Source organism: Abramis brama (assembly GCF_963993115.1).
Source record: "Abramis brama genome assembly, chromosome: 6".
Classification (NCBI taxonomy): domain Eukaryota; kingdom Metazoa; phylum Chordata; class Actinopteri; order Cypriniformes; family Leuciscidae; genus Abramis; species Abramis brama.
In genome coordinates, this window is record NC_139968.1 from 35,299,311 (window position 1) to 35,322,505 (window position 23,195).

Consider the following 23,195-nt stretch of genomic DNA (forward strand, 5'->3'; position numbering starts at 1 on the left):
GTTCGGGACAGCGCGCTCTCCCTCTTGGAAAAGAACGCGGGGCAGTGAGCGTTTTCGTGGGACGCGAACAGGTCCACCTCCGCTCTGCCGAATCTCTCCCACAACAGCCGGACTGTTTGCGGGTGTAGAGACCATTCGCTCGTAGGAATGTTGTTCCTGGACAGTCTGTCTGGACCCAGATTCTGGATCCCTGGCACATGCACTGCTCTCAGCGAGCGCAAGTTGCGCTGAGCCCATAAAAGGAGGCGTTCCGCCAGCCTGTACAGGTTTAAGGATGTGAGACCGCCCTGGCGATTTATATAGGACACCACAGACATGTTGTCCGAACGGACTAAGACGTGTTGGTCCTTGATTTGGGGACGAAAACGCGTCAGCGCGTTGTCCACTGCCATCATTTCCAGGCAGTTGATATGTTGGAGCTTTTCGCGTTCTGACCACAGGCCGAAAAACGCTCTGCCCTCGAGCAGCGCTCCCCATCCCGATGTGGAGGCGTCTGTCGACACCACTAACACTCTCGAGGAAGTCCCCAGGCTTACACCTGATTGGTACCAGTCGCTCGACTTCCAGGGCTTTAGAGCTTTCACACAGCTCTGATTGACCCTGAGACGCAGCCAACCGGATGCCCACGCTCTGCGCGGTACCCGCTCTTTCAACCAGAACTGCAGAGGGCGCATGCGGAGCAAGCCCAGCTGGAGAACTGATGATGCTGAGGCCATAAGACCTAGCATCCTCTGAAATTTCCTGAGCGTGACGGTCGCGCCGCAGCGAAAAAGTTTCGCCGTGCGCTGAATGTCTAGCACGCGCTGTGGTGACAGCCGCGCTATCATAGACTGTGAGTCCAGAACTGTGCCCAGAAACGAAGTCGTTTGACTGGGGTTCAGCGAACTCTTCGTCCAGTTGACTCTGAGACCAAGATTCTCGAGGTGATCGAGTAAAATGGTCCTGTGCTCCACGAGCTCTGATCGCGATTGAGCTAGAATCAGCCAGTCGTCCAAATAGTTCAGCACTCGCATGCCTCTGAGTCTGAGAGGCGCGAGCGCTGCGTCCATGCACTTCGTAAATGTACGGGGTGCCAGGGATAAGCCGAACGGCAGGACTGTATACTGGTATGCCTGGCCCTCGAAAGCGAACCTCAAGTATCGCCTGTGACGCGACGCTATCTGTATTTGAAAATACGCGTCCTTCAGATCTATCGACATGAACCAGTCTCCTCTGCGAATTTGCGCGAGGATTTTCCTGGTCGTGAGCATTCTGAAACTGCGTTTCATTAATGCTTTGTTCAGCCGTCTTAGATCCAGTATGGGTCTGAAACCCCCGTCTTTTTTGGGAACCAGAAAATATCTGCTGTACAGCCCCTCTTCGCTTTGAGCCTGAGACACAGGCTCTATAGCCCCTTTGCTCAACAGTTTTGATATTTCGGCGCGAAGTAGGTGTGCTACTTCTGAATTCACCGTAGTCTCGACGCGCGCTGTGAAGCGGCGAAGACGTCGATAAAACTGTAGCGAGTAGCCTTTCTTTATAATGCCTAGCACCCATTCCGAAACCCCTGGAAGCGCTGCCCATGCGTCCGCATGGATGGCTAAGGGCTGGATGCGAAGCGCGCTCTGTTCGCTGGGCGACAGAGGTGCTTCGGTGTGCTGCAGCATAGGCGGGATGCCCGCGAGACTCGGGGCGGGGGGCGCGCTGATCACAGCGGGCAGAGCGCTCGTCCTCAACCCGACTACGGTGCTTAACCGAGTGAGGGAGGGCTGAGCGGGTCCTGGAGGACTCATGGTGTCTGTGAGTAAGTGTGGGCACGGGGAAGCGGGCACATTTACTGCTTTGGATGCACTGTCTGCCTGGGCAGAGCGAGCGCGCACAGGTTTCGTTTTTACAGAAACCCTGTGACATGTGTGACATAGCGTTTGTGGGCACTGGGAAGTGGGCACGTTTACTATGTTGTTTGCGCGATCGACCTGAGTCGATTTTATGGGTGCGCGCCCTGTGTGAAGGGCTGTGCTTGTGTGTAGGGATGGGCACATAGGAGTGGACATCAGCGCTACATTTATTGCACCATCGGCCGTGGCCGGAATACCAGAAAATACACTCTTTACAGGATTTATCTGGGTAGCCGTAAAAACGGCTTTTGTGTGCAGGCAAGCGGGCAACTGTACGGGCTTGCGCGTTGCAGAAGACGCTGAGACAGTTGCAATTCCTGGGACTGAAACAGCGGCGCGCTTGGGTGAGAGTCCGGCCGCAGCGGGACTCACACACCGGCGCTTTCCTAGGCACGCTAGGATGTCTTCGGGGCTTCCGGTTTCACCACAATCCTCGGCCGCGGCCCACGGGGAGCGGGGCGACGGTTGGCAGAGCGAGAGCGGGGCCTCGAGCTGCGTTGCTGTCGGTGTTGCGACGAAGCAGCAGGAGGGGGAGGCTGTGGCTGAGAGCTCCGTGGGGCCGGTTTAGCACGGCTCGCTGAAGAGCTAGAGCGCTTCGGGAGGAAGTGCTTAAAGGCTTGAGACGCTTTCTGGACCTCGGCGAATCTCTCTACGAACTCGTTGACAGAGGATCCGAAGAGGCCGGCAGAAGATAGTGGGGCGTCGAGGAACGCGGTGCGCTCAGAATCAGCCATATCTGAGAGCGTTAGCCACAGATGTCTCTCAGCTACAGTGGCGGAAGCCATACACCGTCCCATGGCCTGTGCAGCGGACTTAGTAGCGCGGAGAGAAAGATCCGAAGCGCTCCTTAAGTCCGAGAGGCAGATCGCGTCAGGTCCCATCTCATCCAGTCGACGGAGAAGATCTCCCTGAAAGATCTGCAGTGTAGCCATGGTGTGTAGTGCAGACGCGGCTTGCCCAGCGGCGGAGAAGATTCGCGCGAGCAGCGTCGACGTCATGCGGCAGGCTTTGGATGGCAACACCGGTTTCGTCCGCCGTCCAGCAGAGGGCGGGCAAAGATGGGTCGCTATCGCCTGTTCCACCGGCGGAAGCGAATGGTAGCCTCTGTTTTTAGCATCGTCTAGCGTAGCGAATGCTGGTGAGACAGACGAACGTGTTCGAGCTGAGAAGGGAGCGCTCCAAGCCTTCGCAACTTCTTCATGAAGCTCAGGAAGAAAGGGGGCAGGCTTGGATTCCGGAGAAGTGCGCTCACCAGGGAGAAAGCTACCATCCAGTCGAGTCCGAGAAGGGGGCTCCGGAGCGGACCACTCAAGGCCGAGGCTCGCCGCGGCCAGCGAGAGTACACGCATCAGCTCCCTCTCGATGTTAGCTCTTCTGTTAGGTGTATGGGCAGGAAGCGCGAGATCCGCAGAGCTCGCCCAGTCTTCACTGCCCGAGGCTAACAGAGAGCACGAGTCATCATCCCCCGACGCGGCTTTAGAATCAGCTTCCTCTGCTGAAGCGGCGGCAGACAGCGGTCGCTGAGCACCAGGAAGTGATCCAGGCGAAACCGGTGAAGCAGGCGGGCGAACCGGCGAGCTTAGTCGGGTTGGAGAAGGCTCCGGGACCCGCTGAGAGCGGCGCTTCTTACGGCGCGGCAGTACAGCGGGAGATGCAGGCTCGGAGAATACTGCCAGGCGAGTCCTCAGAGTCACCATAGGCATAAGCTCGCAGTGAGGGCAGCCGCCGTCAGCGAGCGCGAGCGCTGCATGGTCTTCACCCAGGCAGGAGACACAGATGACGTGACGGTCTCCCTCGCTGAGTGGGGCTCGGCACGAGCCGCATTTTGAAGGCATCTTGAAAAAGACGCGAGCTCTTTTACGAGTGTATGTCGCAGGGCGAACACACACACACACAGAGAGTAAACAGAAAAAGGATATGGGCGCCGGAAAGCGCAGCAGGAACGGCAGTCGAAGGCGGCGTAGGCCAGCAGCTTCCGTGAGTGACTCGTCCCGCTGAAGTGCTTCTCAGACGACGCGTTGCTTCCTCTCGTGATCCAACGATGCGTGAGCTTCGCTGAAGAGATGAAAAATCAGTGAATCAGCCTTTTCGAGCTCCTTTTATAGGACTAAGCCACGCCCGTTTCGGCGGGAAGTGGCGAGGAGGGCGCGAAGCGCCCTCATTGGCCTGACGTCACCACAGGCCTCGCTCGATAGGCTTATGCAGTTGCCGCAGAGCAGCCAATGAGCGAGCGAGCCGTCTCGCCCATGGCTGCGTGCTGCTGCAATGCGCTTTACATTATTTCAAAATTAAAGGATAATTTTTTGCTTCAGTATTTCGTGAAAAAGAGTTTTTCCCCTAGCGTTTTCAACGCAGTACGAGAGACCTCTCGTAAGAGAACTTGCTTGGCAAACCAAATACCACATTTATTCTGGGTGGGAATGTGATTAATCCCTCTAGTGGTCAAGTGTTGCTATATTTTTATTTCTGAGATCTTTGGGATAGAAATGCATTTAGGGAGGATACAGAACAGAAGCATTAGATGGGAGCACATGTTTGATGCAGGATATTATTTATGTTTGGAAGAACATGGCAGCTAAGAAGTTATTCATTGTCAACAGCACAAAGTAAGAACTTAGACCGTTTCATGCTCTTTTATTTTATTAAAATGAATGTTTTTGTGTATGCTACATCTTCCTGGATGCTGTGATGGTCACGTGACGCTATCTTGGCGACATCAAAGTTAATATCATGGTTAATATTAGCGTCTTTGAGCGGGATCCATTTTCTTACTTATCAATGCGTAAACAGTTTTAGTCCTGTGCTCCGGACATGAATGATTCCTAAAATAATGTGTGTTGTTGTTGAGATGTGCAATTATTTTAAGTGGATAGACTTACGATTTTCACCTGAATGAAGATGATGAATCAGGTGAAAAGTCTCTCAGATGCACATTGAAGGAGGGAACCGAGACATCAAACCAGAAGATCACAGAGACTGAGAAAAGCACAGAGATGTGGGCACTTTTGACTAGTAAACAACCATTTAGAGCACCCTAGGTAGCCCACTAAACAGGTAGCCTACTCGAATTCACCAGACCAGAGTACTGTCACTACATATCTGCTAATAAGGCATATTATCATATATAATATAATATAATATAATATAATATAATATAATATAATAATATATTGTTCAGAAGGGTGAGGGTCAAGCCAGCCTCACCACCACAAGACCAGACACTGGGCAGCTTGGCAGAGCACGGGACTGAAAGCTGCTGGCAGACTTGGACAAGAAGCTCTGCTTCCCAGTTGAGATCACTACCAACCAGCGACCAGACCTTGTTATGTGGTAAGCCTCACTCAAGCTTGTATACATCATCGAGCTCACCATGCCCTAGGAGGGTGCAGTGGAGGAGGCTTACGAACGGAAAAGGCTGAGGTATGCTGAACTTGCAGCCGATGCACAACAACAAGGCTGGAATGGGAAAGTATGCCCAGTGGAAGTCGGCTGCAGAGGGTTCGTAGCCACCTCAACATCCAGGCTACTCAGGGAGATGGGAGTGCGAGGGAAAGCCCATCGGCAGACAGTCAAAGACCTCTCCAGGGCTGCTGAAAAGCGGAGCCAGTGGCTGTGGATAAAAAGAAAGGCCTTCAAGTGAGTTGATGGCACCGAGGGAGTGAACCTGGGACACTGGGATTCACTGCTGAACCATCTGAAGGTGTCGTGGGCCTATCAGTAAAACACAGAAGAAGGAGGGCGCCCACTTGATAACCCAAAGGGTGCCATCACTCATTTGACCATCCCACGGAGTCTCATCGGTGCCTCAAGTACGCATTTATTGAGGGATAGCAACATCTAATCCTATACAACAGACCTATCTTTCTAATAGATTTCTAATAGAATAAGTGGTTTGTATTGTTAATGGGATTAACTCTCCTTCACACACACTAGTGTTTTGTTCCTTGATTCGTCGTCTGCAGGGGCGGTTACAGAACTGGAGCAGGAGTGGATATCTTGAGCTGTCCTCATCACTGCATCTGGACTTTACCACTATCAAGGAAACTCAAGGTGAGATTTTCTAATTATGATCTTGATCTCTTTCTATGAATTTCAACCTTTATGTCTTACCTATGGACTGGACCATTTTTATGTTATAGGCTTACTGAAAAAAAAATCAAGATTGTTGCAAGATAGCAGCTTTAAGTTAGTTTCTCGTCACAACTGATGAAAACACAATCATAATTAACAATCATCAAACATAAATCATGCATTGCAGTTATTCTTAAAATGACCCAGACACTGGCAGAAAAAAACAGGATATGACCACTATAAGGGAAAAAGATTATCAAGAATAGTTCTGCTTAGAGAGAACTGATGCTAGATCTAGAAATAACTTCTGAAACTGCACTCTCAGAAATAAAGGTACAAGTGGTCAATGCGGCGGTACCTTTTCAACCAATTAGATACTAATATGTACCCATAAAGGAACAGTTCACTTAACAATTAATTTTTGGGGTTAATAAGGTACATTTTGAAAGCATTTTCTGGGAGTTTAGTTTCAGTAGTTATTTCAAGCTCTAGCAAGAATGTAGCACTTCTTAACTGCAGGATCACTGCATGACTATCATTGTTTGATTTGAGACCTTTTTGTCAGACATCATCATTGATAGTTCAGTATTTTGTACTATTCTTTTTTGAGCAGAAGTCAATGGCTTCATGTGAGCAGGAATGGAAAAAACACCTGCAACGACATGCTTTTCACAGAAATGCTATTCACTCAGACTGACACCTCAGACATGCATTCACACAAACACGCTATTCACACCTCAGAGATGCTCTCACAAACTGCCATCAAACACAGACCTCCAGCAGGAGACACATGCCCATGCAGAAGCTGTTTGTCTACCCAACAGATCAAACCACATATATCTGTGCAGAAGTGTGTAAATGAATAAACGAGACCACATCCAGGGTTCACTTTGACTCCTTTTGACGAGTATTTTGTATCTACGTTTTACACTTTTGACTTTAAGAGTAACACATACAAATGCTCCAATGGGTCACAGGATTTACATAATTAGTTTAAAGTCCCTGTATTATGATTAAGATAAATACTTTTAAAGTTTTTAGGAGAGCATTTAATTAATCCATTGTTAATATCACACTTTAAATCCCTTCAGGATGATTCTGCTGTATGTCTGATGTGATTTCCTGATGAAATGTGGTGATTCTCACAATCCCAAAACTCATCCATTGAGAGTCTGAGGTTGTTCAGGAGGTTCCAGAGAAATTATCACACAATCTGGGTCTTGTACTCATATTCGTACATAAACCACGCAAGTAGTATCATCTTCAACTTCCTGTAAAAAATGCAAAACACAAGATTTAATAAGAATAAATGTAATTTTGTAAATTGACGTTCATGCCGCATTTTGATTTGTTAACTCCACGCAGCATTTTATTTCAACCACCATTTTTTTTAATTCTGTTGCGGTGCATGCAGTAACAGTTGTTTCTATTCAAATCAACAAACACTGTAAAAAGTGAACAGTTGGATCAACTTAAAAAAATTACTTCAATTGGTAACACCTAAAGAAATTAAGTTTTCTCAACTTAAATGATCACGTTTTATCGTGAAAAACGTGATAATTTAAGTTGAGAAAACGTAATTTCTTTAGGTGTTACCAATTGAAGTAATTTTTTTAAGTTGATCCAACTTTTCACTTTTTACAGTGTGGAGTTTAAAAAATATGACCGATGGACGACGAGGTTCAGGTTATTAAGCTTAAATTCAGAGGATGAAATCCAGCGGGAACTGAAAACTAATTTGCCTAATCTTCATGGTACTTTAGACCGCGGTGGAAACGCAGACAGCAACAGGTCTGGGGGAGAAAAAGTTCCTCGGAAAAAAATTCCTGGGACAAATTGGTAATTTCGGTGGAAACGCGGCCAAGAATAAAGGCAGGTAAATTGCTACCACGTACACATAAACGTATTTCATACGTCCCATGGATGAGACCAGACAAACTCATTCCAAGAGGGAGACTTACATACAGAAAAGTAACAAAGGGAACTAATGAGGGAACAGCTGAACAGAATGAGTTATCAAATGAGTAACCATGGAAACAAAGACAACAAACACACTCAACCTGAACATAACTGTGACAGTACACCCCTTCCCGGAAAGGAGCGACCTCGTGCTGACAGTTCCAAGGAGGGAGGAGGCTAAGTTGCAGGACAAGAACCAGTGTGGTGCAGATGGTGGTAGAAGCCCGAAGGAGGATGAGCCCGAGAGTCCAGCCGGGATGAAAACCCACGGCGGTGCAGGGAGAACCATGGCAACGACAGAGGGTGACAGAGCCGATGGTCGTAGAGACCTAGGCGCAGATGGAGAGCAGATGGACCCAAGCAACCCTGAAGGCTTCGGCTGCAACTGCAACCGGAGGGCTGAGGTGAAACTGGAGCTACTGAGGGCCGAGGCGGAGCCAGATGAAGCCGTGAGGGCTCATAGGTCTGTGGCACAGGATGGGTGAGGATCGACTGAGGTGGACCCACTGGTCCGAGGGAGCACGCTGGAGACGTAAGCTCAATGGTCCCGGGTGGTAGAGGTCTGCATTCCCGTGGCTTTCCCCAGTGGTGGCATTCACACAGTTCCCTGCCCTGATCAACCTGGCCAGATATGTTCTTTGCATCCCGACCACAAGTTCACTTTCAGAGAGACCATTCAGCCTTTGTGTTCGGATTTTGGAGGAGAGACGTTTGATTGCCCACTGAAACCGTCATCGGTCAGCAACATTTTGTTCTTGCATGGATGTTAAAATGTTTTTCTGTGACATTTTTACGGTATTGACAGGATCATGAGAAGACAAATAACAAACACAATTATTGTATAGCCAACATTGCATATTTGTTATCCCCAATCACTCTCTCTTTCTTTAGGGGAAATTTAAATGTGTGATTCTGGAAACTAGGTCTTAATTTAGCGGGATCGGTCGGGTCAGGAAAAAAATCATTCTAAGCGGATAGCGGGTGAACAGAGAGTGAAGGTATGCATTCAGAGTTGGGCGGGATCTGTGCGGGCATGGAATCATCCTCTTCCCAAATCCATTTCTCAGAGGTCTCTTAATCACCCTCTGTGACGGGAGTGTGGGCGAAGCTCCAATTCAACCCCCCGGACTCCACTCTTGCTCTCACGGTGGCTCACGATGGCCGGATCACACACCTGGTCAGACTCATATTCAGACTCAGTCGTTTCATCTTGCGCCGGCTCTTCATCTGTGGTGGGCTCAGACGTCGTGTCCATCCCACGAGGGTGGTGTCAGGATGGACTCTGACTCAGAAGTGGGGCTGGTGATGTCCCTCTCAGGACCGAGGATGAACTCAGATACTTTGTTCACCAGCACCCACTCCACATAGATCTGTCACAGTTATTTTCGGTTTAGAGTTTGTTTTCAGTCATTGCCCTTTTTCCACTTGTCTGAGCTCGTCATTTGTTACCATGTTTTCTCATTTGATCAGTCATTCCGTCCAACTGTGTCTAAAGTAGTTGCCTTTGTTTGCTCCTTGTATTTAAGTCCTCGTGTTTCATTTGAGTTTTTTCCAGTCTCGTCAGTGAACAGTTGTTACCTTGCCTGCATTCTACTGAGTTTCATGTCGTGGATTATCCATTAAAGACTTTTAATGGATAATCATATCATCATATCATCTCTGTTGTTTTTTTATCAATGGCCGTACGTGACAGAAGCCCAGACCAAAAAGAAGATATTTGCGGCATCGCAACAGTGTGAGGTTTATGTGATAGATCATTATACTATGAAAGCCCATTTCCTCTACATGAGAAAAAAATCAAGATCTGATAAAAAGTCAAAATTATGAGTTTAAAAATTCAAAGTTATATGTCATTAAGTCAAAATTAGTATTTCATAATTAAACATTTTAAGTCAGAATTTCGACTTTGAAATCTCGTAATTTCAACTTTGTGATATTTTTGAATTTTTAAGTGATAATTTTGACTTTTTAATCTCATAATTTGGATTTAGTATGTCATAATTTGTTTATCATTATTATGATTTACCAGAGCATGATTTTTTTCTGTCTAATGTGGTGGAAATGGGATACCATATTATGCAGACCAAAACACGAGCACACACTGATCTACATCTGATTATCTGCTGAAATTATACAAATTCTCATCAATAAACAACAATAACAATAAATTGTCTTACCGATTTCTGTGCGTTTCTTTTGTAGAATGTTGCCTCAGCGCACATGATCTCTAATTCACAAGTCTCAACTGTTTGAACAATAATAAATGCATTAAAACAGCAAGATTAAAACTAGATCTGGTTCTTCACAACATATATGTCATTATTGGGGCTTTCTAAGTTAACAGCAGTTTTTTAAAATGGCATTAACAAATTTAATTTGCTTTAGACCTATAACTTTTTCCACACACAAAAAGTTCCCAAAAGAGTGTTTATCATTAAATTTAGAGAGAAACATAAATCACACATAAATTTACACATAAATGGGATGTTTGGCAAAACTAAAGTCTTTTACATTATTTGTATTTAATCAGCTTTTAGGCTCAACAAGCACAACAAAAATCATCATTCATAAAGATTTTAATTGGAGCACCAGCTGGATATTTGCACATGTAAGATTACAGTATGTTCATAAAATGGAGACAGCTTTTTTGAAAAAAATTAATTAAAAATAAACATTTCAGTCTTTGTATTTCCAGTGTTGATGCTGTTTGCGAAATACAGAGTCTGTTTTTTTTTGTTTTTTGTTTTTTTTTGCAAGTGAGACGAGTAAAGAGTAATGATCTACAGAAATTGACAAACAATAACTACATATATTAGTTTGGTTTCAAATGACATTATCTACAAAATTATGAGAATCATTTTAATTAAATGATAAAATAGGGCTATCAGTTAGCTAAAATATTTAAAGCATAATTCAAATTATTAATTGTTATAATACTTGTTTAAAAGGAAAAGGTAACACTTGCCTTCCCTGTCAGTTTTTCTACATTTCCTGCAGATCCAGAAGATCCCAAATCCTGCAACAATCATCAGAGATCCAGCAGAGATCAACACTATCAGAGACACTAAGACTGGAGGAACTGAAGGAGAGTGTGTGTCTGGTGCTGTAATGATAAAGAAAGAAGTGAACGCATCAGTCTGATCTCCAACAGAAGACAGAGATCAGGTCAGTAAACACACACATATATCATCAGTGCTGTGGTACCTGCACATGTGTGACAGAGTGTGTTGATGTCCAGATGTGTGGTCTGGTTGCTGATGGGATTGTTCAGCACACAGCTGTAGGTGTTTTTATCCTGATATTCCACCTCCAGAGGTAGAGAGAGACTGATGCTGAGATCACACACACTGATGCTGGACAATACACTGATTCCTGTGTACCAGGAGAGAGTCACATCACACACATTCAACACTGAACACACCAGTGAACAGTTTGATGATGATGAATAACAGTGTGAAGAGTTACTGATGATGACAGGAACAGGCAGACGAGCTGAGAAACATGAGAGAATAAACAGAAATATGAACACAACAATTGTCCTATTTAGGTGTAATACATTTTGTGTTGAGTGAGTGTTTAGTGTGTTTATGGTCAGTTAATGTGTCTGCCATCTCAAACTATAAAATGATTAAATATTTGAATATGTAAATAGAATATATGAACGTTTGGACAAATGATCTCTACTCACCATAGACAGAAACATTAAATGTTTTTGATGATTTTTTGGCTCCAGTTATCTTTAGTTTATAATCTCCAGTATGTTCAGTTGTGGTGTTTGTGATGGTCAGAGATCCAGTTTGATCGTCCAGCTTCAGTCTGTCTCTGAATCTCCCATCAGGAACATCATCATATGTGGAGAAGATTTGGTTCTTCTTTTTGATTTTAGCTATGAGAGAGTTGTTAGCTCCAAATTTCCACAGTATGTCGTCCCTTTCATGTATTTCAGTAAGATCAGAGTTTAGAGTAACAGAATCTCCCTCCATCACTGACACTGAATCACCAAACACACCTGGAGAACAAACAGATTTTAGAGATTAAGGCTCATGATGGTTTTACAAAGTCAGCTGAAGTTGAGAACATCCAGAGCATCAGCAGAAACACAATGTAAAACGTCAACTGTCTTTATAAACCGCTACTGTACAGAGAAACTGACAGATTCACGCAGAGAAAACACAAATGTCAATTTTAAACAAACACAACCCAACACACGGCAATACTTTGGATTTTCATACTAAATATTCCAGGCTATTTAATACATTAAAAACATAAATGCATAAACCCCAAGATATGAACTCAAAGCAAACAGATTTCCAAAAACAGCAACAGCCATACAGCTTCTTAATGAGTTTAATTTAAAGTATCTATCTTAAATGTAAAGTAAAACCAGGATCAAAATGATGGTTCAAATATATGTCTGGTTATTTCAAAATTTAAAGTTTGGTGGAACAGCATTATTATAGATAAAACTTGATTTAATCTAGTTTGAAGCTTAATCTTTATGGTGAATCACATCCTTAATCTTAAATTTTTTTTAAAGTTATCAGAGTTTAAATTTACATAACTTATTGAAAATAAATACATGATTGAAAGTACCGTTTTAATTGGATTTTTAATATATATTATTTAAATAAACAAGATGTACATCACTAGATAGTCTGCACTATAAGGTTGTGTAGATCAATTTCGATGAAAATAATAATTTGAACAATAGTAGGCACTTTTTTCCAAAAAATCAGATTATTTTTTAAAATGTACTTTATAACTTACCAATCAGACTCCAGCTGCACAAACAGAAAACAAACATGCGAGACATTTTCTTCAGTTGTTCAACATGTGATGTGACAGCAGAACTGGTGTGTGAATCCTCCCACCGTTTAACACTCCTCACTCGCTGCATTTGCATAATGTTATAGGTCATCTGGCCCTTGTTCAAACTTTTATTGTTCTTAATGTATTAATATTTTAGATTTTTATCAACAGTCAATAAAAATCAGTATCTTTACACCTGTGTACCTCCTTTACCCCTTAAGGGTTCATATTAGAATCAGATTGAGCTTTATTCAACAAGTGTGCACACACACACACACAAGGTGTTTGTTGTGGTTTTTCATTTAGTATCTAGACGGCAAATATTAGCTCCTTTCAAAAGAGCACTGCCCCTGTGAACACTTTCCTTCTGAGAGCGCAGTTACCTGACTGTTTTATATGGATAAAAGTAAACTATTGTGTGAATTGTGGATAACCTACGTTTCATGGTAAAATGGAGCTCAACTCTAGATTTGTATATTTAGGCTATTCTAAATTTTAGTGAATTGAAAACCAGAGTTCAAAGATAAAACCGTCTGGCTTCTCACAGTCTGACTGAAGTTCATCATCTGAGTCAAACTGAAAGAGACTGCAGGTTTCTACAGAAATGAGGTTTGATCTGCTGGTGGACAGACATTTGTGGGACACAGGGCATTTAGTGCTTGTGTGTTTAGTTTGTAGAAGAGTTTCTTCCTGTCCTGCAGCTTTTCTCCCAGATGAGAAACTGTTTGATACTGTATGAGGTAGAAAAACAATAACAAAAATTATCATATTTATCTTTTCAAAAGTTTAGAATGCATTTTTTTAAAGTGAGGGGTCGTGATGATGGATTCCATGCATTCAGTGATTTAAATGCTGATGTTATTGAAAACACACCAGATGGCGCCACTCAAAAAGCAATGACAGCAGAAATACATTTAATAATAAACCAAAGTAATCTGTGTTTAATTGAGTTTGTTATTAATATAACAGGCATCAGGATAGAGGATGTATTGTCAGAGTATTAGTAGACTGTAGTAGACTGTTAGGTTGTGGTTAGGTGTTAGGGTTTGGTTTGGAGAATAAGTTGACTTGTAGTTGCCAAGTTACTTATAGTCAGTAGAATATCTTTTGGGAGCATCAAAATAAAGTGTTAGCAGATATTAAGCAGACGGTCTACTAATACTCTAATGGCAGTTAGTTTACATGTAGCTGCAAATTTACTTATACTTAGTAGAATGTCTAAAGTGGACTATCGGAATAAAGTGAAACCGTCAAAGATATTACGTACAGGATGGATTATTAATCACTTTCTTGTAATGATGACTGTTTGTCTTCATCTGTTACAGATTCAGGTTTATCTCTAGCAGGAATATGTGCTGCTGCTGTAATCCTGGTGTTCTGCAGCTGTAACTGCTGGTGTGGGGGAACACAGGACAAAGTGCAATGGATATAGTAAAGCAAAACAGAATGCAAGTATTACATACAGCTTATTTTACAAGATCTTATACTGTATATCTTGTTAAATCAGCTGTATGTAATACTTGTATTCTGTTTTGCTTTACTATGTTAAAATCCTTTAAAATAACAGTTATAGGAATACATTCTTGTATTATTAAAAATTACAATCTTTTTTTAAAATATGGTTGTAAAAGTTAAGTTCTGTTTTTTTGTTTTATTAGCACGTGTTTTGGTTTCACTGTTTGCCTCTGCTTGCCTGTTCTGTTTTATGTTAATACTCTCTCTCTCTCTGTATTTACTGTATTATTTTTTCATTGTCTCGTGTCGTTAATATTTTACATGAGCCTCTTTCACACAGAGATCCTGGAAAATACACTGATTATGTGTCCTGGGATCATTTGATTTTGGTTCATTCACACTGCCAGTGTTTTTCCTGAATCTGCACGTGTGTTCACACATATGCTGTAAAGATCCCATAAAGTTACATGACATTTTGTGCCGATATTTTTTGTCCTCCCTTTGTTCCTTGACGAACACACTTTTTTTGTGTGTGTGTGTTAATATTTCATATTTCACTGTCATTTGCCAACTCCTCCACAGCTTGAAAGATACATTAAACATCTTATGAACATCCTTTTAATGGTGAATTCCTAGTTTGGACACTAGATGGTGGTCTAATACAGTATGCATACTGCTTGTAGTATACACACACTTTATGTATTAATAAAATATCAGACAATTTATCCATCTCATTGTTCAACATGGAAGTAAGGTGCTTTCTGTGAATGTGCGAGACTTTATTATTCTCGATTTATTAGCAGCTACCCTGAAGAATATCAAAGTAAACCAGCTTGTTTATAATTAAGACAATACATTAACATAATATGTTTAGAAACATCAGTTTTCAATATCGAGCAGCATAACAAGCTGTTTTATACAGCTAAAAATAACTTGGAAGTCAGACACATTAAAATTACAAATGGCCGTGCCCTTATTTTTATCTTAAAAATAAGGTGATAAATGTGAGATGTGGTTCTTACAAATAGTAATAATAAATAGAATGGGAAACATCATCAGTTATTATAGTGACATTACTTAAAAAAGAAATAAAATTAATTTATAATTTATTTTAAACTCTGTGAAGATCTTTCAAGAAGTGACCATTATCAATAACCTTTTAGAAACAGTAGGCTAGTATGATACCACATTTATTCTGGGTGGGAATGTGATCAATCCCTCTAGTGGTCAAGTATTGTTATATTTGTATTTCTGAGGATCTTTGGGATAGAAATGCAGAGAGGATGTAACATGAGATGGGAACATGCACATTTGATGCAGGATATTATTTACGTTTGGAAGAACATGGCAGCTAAGAAGTTATTCATTGTCAACAATCCAAAGTAAGACCGTTTTATGCTCTTTTATTTGATCAAAATGAATGTTTTTGTGTATGCTACATCTCCCTGGGTGCTGCGATGGTCACGTGACGTTATCTTAGTGACATCGTAGTTAATATTAGCTGCGTCTTTGAGCGGGATCCATTTTCTTACTTCATCAGTGAAACAATTTCAGTCCTGTGCTCCGGACATGAATGATTCCTAAAATAATGTGTGTTGTTGTTGAGATGTTCAATTATTTTAAGTGACCAGACTTAAGATTTTCACCTGAATGAAGATGATGAATCAGGTGAAAAGTCCCTCAGACACACATTGAAGGAGGGAACCGAGACATCAAACCAGAAGATCACAGAGACTGAGAAAAGCACACAGATGTGGGCACTTTTGACCTGCAAACAACCACTCAGAGCACCCTAGGTAGGCCGCTAAACAGGTAGCCTACTCACATCCACCAGAACACTGTCACTACATATTAGCTAATATTATCAAATATGTTAAACAAAACATACATTATATATATATTATATATACATTATATATACATCTCTGTGCTTTATATATATATATATAATAGATTAAAAAAAAAGTGGTTTGTATTGTTAATAGGATTAACTCTCCTTCACCCACACTAGTGTTTTGTTCCCTGATTCTTCATCTGCAGGGGGCGGTTACAGAACTGGAACTGGAGCAGGAGTGGATATCTTGAGCTGTCCTCATCACTGCATCTGGACTTTACCACTATCAATGGAAACTTGAGGTGATATTTTTCTATCTGATTATGATCTTGATCTCATTCTGTTATGCTATAATGAAAAAAAAATCAAGATTGTTAGAAGCATTAAGTTAGTTTCTCATCAAAATTGATGAAAACACAATAAATAATTAACAAAATCATACATTGTAAGTCATACATTGCATTTATTCTTAACATGACCCAGACACTGGCAGAAAAAAAACAACAACAAAAAAACAGGATATGACCACTATAAGGTAAAAAGGTTATCAAGAATAGTTCTGCTTGGAGAGAACTGATGCTAGATCTAGAAATAACTTCTGAAACTGCACTCTCAGAAATAAAGGTACAAGTGGTCAATGCGGCGGTACCTTTTCAACCAATTAGATACTAATATGTACCCATAAAGGAACAGATCACTTAAAAATGAAAATTCTGTCATCATTTACTCACACTCAAATTGTTTCAGACCTGTATGAGTTTCTGTCTTCTGCTGAACACAAAGGAAGATATGTTGAAGAATGACAGTAAGACAGTTTATGAGCTCCATTGACTTCCATAGTAGGGTAAAAAATACTTTGGAAGTCAATGGGGCTCATCAACTGTTTGATTACCAACATTCTTCAACATACCTTCCTTTGTGTTCAGCAGAACTTCATACAGGTTTGAAAAAACTTGAGGGTGAGTAAATTATGACAGAATTTTCATTTTTATGGAGTAAATAATGTAAATAGCTTTTGTACCTTTTTTCTGAGAGTGTAGTTTCTGTAGTTATTTCCAACTCAAAGTATGTGATGTTTTCATTTCTCAAAGTAGTATCATTGTTTGATTTGAGAGCTTTTTTGTCAGACATCATCATTGATAGTTCATAGTTTCTCTGTAGAGCAAAAGTCAATGGCTTCATGTGAGCAGGAATGGAAAAAACACCTGCAACGACATGCTTTTCACAGAAATGCTATTCACTCAGACTGACACCTTTGACATGCATTCACACAAACATGCTATTCACACCTCAGAGATGCTCTCACAAACTGCCATCAAACACAGACCTCCAGCAGGAGACACATGCCCATGCAGAAGCTGTTTGTTTACCCAACAGATCAAACCACATATCTGTGCAGAAGTGTAATAATGAATAAATGAGACCACATCCAGGGTTCACTTTGACTCCTTTTGACGAGTATTTTGCATCTACGTTTTACACATTTGACCTGAAGAGTAACACATGAAAATGGGTCACAGGATTTAGATGATTAGTTTAAAGTCCCTGTATTATAATTAAGATAAAAACTTTTAAAGATTTTAGGAGAGCATTTAATTAGTCCATTGTTAATATCACACTTTAAACCCCTTCAGGATGATCCTGCTGTATGTCTACTGTGATTTCCTAATGAAACGTGGTGATTCTCAAAAACCCCAAACTCAACCATTGAGAGTCGTTGCAGGATGTTCTTAGTGAAATGATCTCAATCTGGGTCTTGTATTCATCTTGTGATCATCTTCTCATAGCGATTGGTGCATAAATCACACGATCCTCCTCTTCAACTTTCTGTAAAAAAATGCATAACACAAGATATAATAATAATAATAATAATAATTGAAGTGATATAGTTTTTCAAAATAATAAGGCTTTCATAATCATCTGAAGGTGTTGTTGTGTGTGTGTGTGTGTGTGTGTGTGTGTCACGTTCCTGCTAGCACAAGCTAATGATGACAAAGGTGAATAAAAAAAGGCAAACAAGGATAAAGGCAGGTAAATCACCACCACCAGGACAGCTGACAGTCTTGCCTGGGCCCGGGACGAGATTCAGGAGAATCATCGGGAGAATAATTCAGCAGAAAAAAATCTCCAAATGCTCCACTTAAAACTGCGGCCTTCCGACCTTTTACTATCATGTCAATTGATTTTGATTAATATGCGCGAGGGAGAGAGAGCAAGACAGTGCTCTACGTGTTGTTTGAAGATGTGAGAGTGCGCGCGCACTCAATTTTGATCAGTTGCCAAACCATTTTTGTGTTGGGGGTGGGGGGTGGGGGGTTCTTGACCACCATTTCAAGGACAATTAGGAAGAAAACAAATAAAAAGCTTTTATGTATCTTAAATATTACATATTTTTTTCCACAAATAGGCCTATTTTAAAATTTTGTAAAATTCGGGACGGGAAAAACAGTCCCGCGCAGACCTGTACCTGGTGGAGCCGAGGGAGTGAGGGAGGAGCAAAGGCAGAGAAGTCAGGGCAATGAGCCGTGGCGGAGTAACGGGATCAGTGGCTGGAGGCGGAGCCAGGGGATCCACTCTTATATCCTGGAGCAGAGAGGCAGATGGGGGGCAGCGGAGATTGGGCAGAGTAATGAGGCGATTCCAGAAGAGGAGGCAGGAGAGGGAGGTCGGGTGGGACCAGCAAAGATTAAGGTATGCATTCAGAGTTGGGCGGGATCAGCGCGGGCATGGAATCATCCTCTTCCTACATCCACCGCTCGGAGGTCCTTGACTCACCCTCGGTGACGGGAGTGTGGGCGAAGCTCCAGTTCATCCCCCGGGACTCCACTCTTACTCCCACGGTGGCTCACGATGGCCGGATCACACACCTGGTCAGACTCATGTTCAGGCTCAGTCGCTTCATCTTGCGCCGGCTCCTCATCTGCGGTGGGCTCAGACGTCGTGTCCATCTCACGAGGGTGGTGTCAGGATGGACTCTGACTCAGAAATGGGGCTGGTGATGTCCTCCTCGGGACCGATGATGAACTACAATACGTTATTCACCAGCACCCACTCCACATAGATATGTCACAGTTATTTTCAGTTTAGAGTTTGTTTTCAGTCATTGCACTTTTTCCACTTGTCTGAGTTCATCATTTGTTACCATGGTTTCTCATTTGATCTGTCATTCTGTCCAACTGTGTCCAAAGTAGTTCCTTGTATTTAGGTCCTTGTATTTAGGTCCTTGTGTTTCATTTGAGTTTTTTCCCATCTCGTCAGTGAACAGTTGTTACCTTGCTTGCTTTCATTGAGTTTCATGTTGTGGATTATCCATTAAAGACTTTTTGAATGATATCATCTTCATTGTTTGTTATCACCGGCCGTATGTGACAGAAGCCCAGACCAAAGACAAGATATTTGCGGCGTCGCAACAGTGTGAGGTTTATGTGATTGATCATTATACTATGAAAGCCCATTCATAAGAAAAAAAATCAAGATAAAAAAAAAAAAATCTGATAAAAAGTCAAAATTATGAGATTAAAAATTCAAAGTTATGACATTCTAAGTCAAAATTTCATAATTTAAACATTTGAATTCATAATTTCATTCATAATTTTTAAGTGATTATTTTTACTTTTTAATCTCATAATTTGGATTTAGTATGTCATAATTTGTTTGTCATTATTATGATTTACCAGAGCATGATTTTTTTTCTGTCTAATGTGGTGGAAATGGGATACCATATTATGCAGACAAAAACACGAGCACACACTGATCTACATCTGATTATCTGCTGAAATTATACAAATACTCAACAAATTAACAATACATTGTCTTACTGATTTCTGTGTGTTTCTTTTGTTGAATGTCGTCTCTGCATAAATGATCTCTTCTTCACGAGTCTCAACTGTATGAATAATAATGGATGCAATAAAACAGTAAGATTCAAACTAGATCTGGTTCTTCACAACATATATGTCATTTTAAGTTTTTAAGTAAGTTAACAGCAGTTTTTAAAAATAGATTTAAAAAATGTAATTTGCATTAGACCTACAAAAGGCATTCCACACACAAAGTTCCTAAAATAGTGTTTATCATTACATTTAGAGAGACACATACATTTACACATAAATGGGATGTTTGACAAAAGTAAAGTATTTTATATTCTTTGTGCTTAATCAGCTTTTAGGCTCAACAAGCACAACGATAGTCATAATTCATATAGATTTTAATTTGAGCAACAGCTGTGTCTTTGCACATTTAAGATTGTGTTTATAAAATGGAGACTGCCTTTTTTTGATTTTTTAATTAAAATAAACATTTCAGTTTTTTTATTTAATTAAAATTATTAATTATTACAAATAATTAATTATTATTTGTTATAATACTTGTTTAAAAGGAGAAGAGAATACTTGCCTTCTCTGTCAATTTTAATACGTTTCCTGCAGATCCAGAAGATCCAAAATCCAGCAACAATCATCAGAGATCCAGCAGAGATCAACACTATCAGAGACACTGAGACTGGAGGAGGAGAAGAAGGATGAGAAGGAGGAGGAGACGGTCCAACTGGTGCTGTAATGATAAAGATAAAGTGAACGCAGTGTGATCTCCAACAGAAGCCAGAGATCAGGTCAGTAAACACACACATATATCATCAGAGCTGTGGTACCTGCACATGTGTGACAGAGTGTGTTGATGTCCAGATGTGTGGTCTGGTTGCTGATGGGATTGTTCAGCACACAGCTGTAGGTGTTTTTATCCTGATATTCCACCTCCAGAGGTAGAGAGAGACTGATGCTGAGATCACACACACTGATGCTGGACAATACACTGACTCCTGCGTACCAGGAGAGAGTCGCATCACACACATTCAACACTGATGAACACACCAGTGAACAATTTGATGATGATGATGAACAATGTGAAGAGTTACTGATGATGACAGGAACAGGCAGACGAGCTGAGAAAGATAAGAGAATAAAAAAATAGAAACAACAATTTACCTATTTTAGTTGTGAATTTTAGTGAATCGTGTAATACATTTTGTGTTGAGTGAGTGTTTAGTGTGTTCGTCGTCACTGAATGTGTCTGTCATCTCAAACTATAATGATTAAACATTTGAATATGTAAATAGAATATATGAACCTTTGGACAAATGACGTTTCTACTCACCATAGACAGAAACACTGAATGTTTTTGATGTCAGGTTCAGTCCACTTATATCTAGGTGATAATCTCCAGTATGTTCAGTTCTGGTGTTTGTGATGGTCAGAGATCCAGTTTGATCGTCCAGCTTCAGTCTGTCTCTGAATCTCTCAGTGCCATTATTTGTGTAGAAGATTTGCTTCTTCTTTTTAATTTTAGCTATCACAGACTTTTCAGCTCCAAATGCCCACAGTATGTCATCCCTTTCATGTATTTCAGTAAGATCAGTGTTTAGAGTGACAGAATCTCCCTCCATCACTGACACTGAATCACCAAACACACCTGATGAACAAATAGATTTACACAGATTAAGGTTTCTGATGGTTTACAAAGCCTGAAATCAACAAAAGTTTTGATGTAAAGTTGAGAACATCTAGAGAATCAGCAGAAACCCAAAATATAAAATGTCAACTGTCTCTAATAAACCACCACCGTTACAGAGAAACTGTCAGAATCAAGCAGAGAAAACACAAACAAACACACGGTAATATATTGGATTTTCATAAATATGCCTGGCTATTTAATAGGCTACACTAAAAACATAAATGTATAAACGCCAAGATATGAACAGATTTCCAAAAACAGCAACAACCTTTGTAGTCATACAGCTTCTTAAGGAGTTTAATTTAAAGTATCTCTCTTAAATGTAAAGTAAAACCAGAATCAAAATGATGGTTTAAATGTAACTGGTTATTTCAAAATTTCAAGTTTGGTGGAACAGCATTACCGTATTGTAGATAAATCTTGATTTAGTTTGAAGCTTAATCTTTATGGTGCAATACATCCTTAATCTTTAATTTAATTTAAAGTTATCTGTGTTTAAAGTTACATAACGTATTGAAAATAAATACATGATTGAAAGTACCGTTTTAATTGTGCTAGATATTTTAAATACATTTTTTAAATAAATGAGATTTAGATCACTAGATAGTCTGCACTATAAGGTTGTGTATTAGATCAACTTGGATGAAAATAACCAAAAAAGAAACCATAAAAACCATACAAATGTTCTTTATAACTTACCAATCAGACTCCAGCTGCACAAACAGAAAACAAACATGCGAGACATTTTCTTCAGTTGTTCAACATGTGATGTGACAGCAGAACTGGTGTGTGTGATCCTCCCACCGTTTAACACTCCTCACTCGCTGCATTTGCATACAGTTATAGTTCATCTGGCCCTTGTTGAGACTTTAATTGCTCTTAATATATTAATATGTATATATATATATATATATATATATATATATATATATATATATATATATATATATATATATATAAATCAAAAGTCAATACAAATCTGTATTTTTAAAGGTAAAATATTAGATATATATTATTATATATATAATATTACATATTAGAATCAGAATGAGCTTCATTCGCCAAGTGTGCGCAAACACACACAAGGTGTTTTTTGTGGCTTTTCATTTAGTATCTAGACGGCACATTTTAGCTACTTTCTAAAGGGCACCGCCCCAGTGAACACTTTCCTCCTGAGAGAGCAGTTACCCGACTGTTTTATATGGATAAAAGTAAACTATTGTGCGAATTGTAGATGAACTACATTTCATGGTAAAATGGAGCTCAACTCTAGATTTGTATATTTAGGCTATTCTAAATTTTAGTGAATTGAAAAACCAGAGTTCAAAGATAAAACTGTCCGGCTTCTCACAGTTTGACTGAAGTTCATCATCTGAGTCAAACTGAAAGAGACTGCAGGTTTCTACAGAAATGAGGTTTGATCTGCTGGTGGACAGACATTTGTGGGACACAGGGCATTTAGTGCTTGTGTGTTTAGTTTGTAGAAGAGTTTCTTCCTGTCCTGATAGCTTTTCAGACTCTATAATCTGCCATGATATATAAGGGGGGCCGTGATGATGGAATCGATGCATTCAGTGATTTAAATGCTGATGTTATTGAAAACACACCAGATGGCGCCACTCAAAAAGCAATGACAGCAGAAAGACATTTTATTCTAATAAACCAAAGCAATCTGTGTTTAA

The 23,195-nt window shown here is 40.9% G+C and overlaps 1 protein-coding gene and 1 long non-coding RNA gene across 2 annotated transcripts; both read right to left on the reverse strand.

Annotated features, from left to right (window-relative positions):
• Window positions 1-6,834: 6,834 nt before the first annotated feature.
• LOC311085392 (SLAM family member 9-like) lies at window positions 6,835-12,247 on the reverse strand. The gene is made up of 5 exons (XM_084117902.1): window positions 11,596-12,247; window positions 11,112-11,399; window positions 10,873-11,010; window positions 10,085-10,152; window positions 6,835-7,219 (listed from the first exon to the last, which is right to left on the reverse strand). The coding sequence occupies exons 1-5, from the start codon at window positions 11,888-11,890 to the stop codon at window positions 7,175-7,177; spliced, it is 834 nt and encodes a 277-aa protein (XP_083974028.1). The 5' UTR covers window positions 11,891-12,247; the 3' UTR covers window positions 6,835-7,174.
• A 3,923-nt stretch (window positions 12,248-16,170) lies between these two features.
• LOC311084831 lies at window positions 16,171-20,602 on the reverse strand. The gene is made up of 4 exons (XR_014606629.1): window positions 20,401-20,602; window positions 19,824-19,891; window positions 17,027-17,832; window positions 16,171-16,353 (listed from the first exon to the last, which is right to left on the reverse strand). It is a non-coding gene; the product is annotated as an uncharacterized lncRNA (long non-coding RNA).
• Between the last annotated feature and the right edge of the window lie 2,593 nt (window positions 20,603-23,195).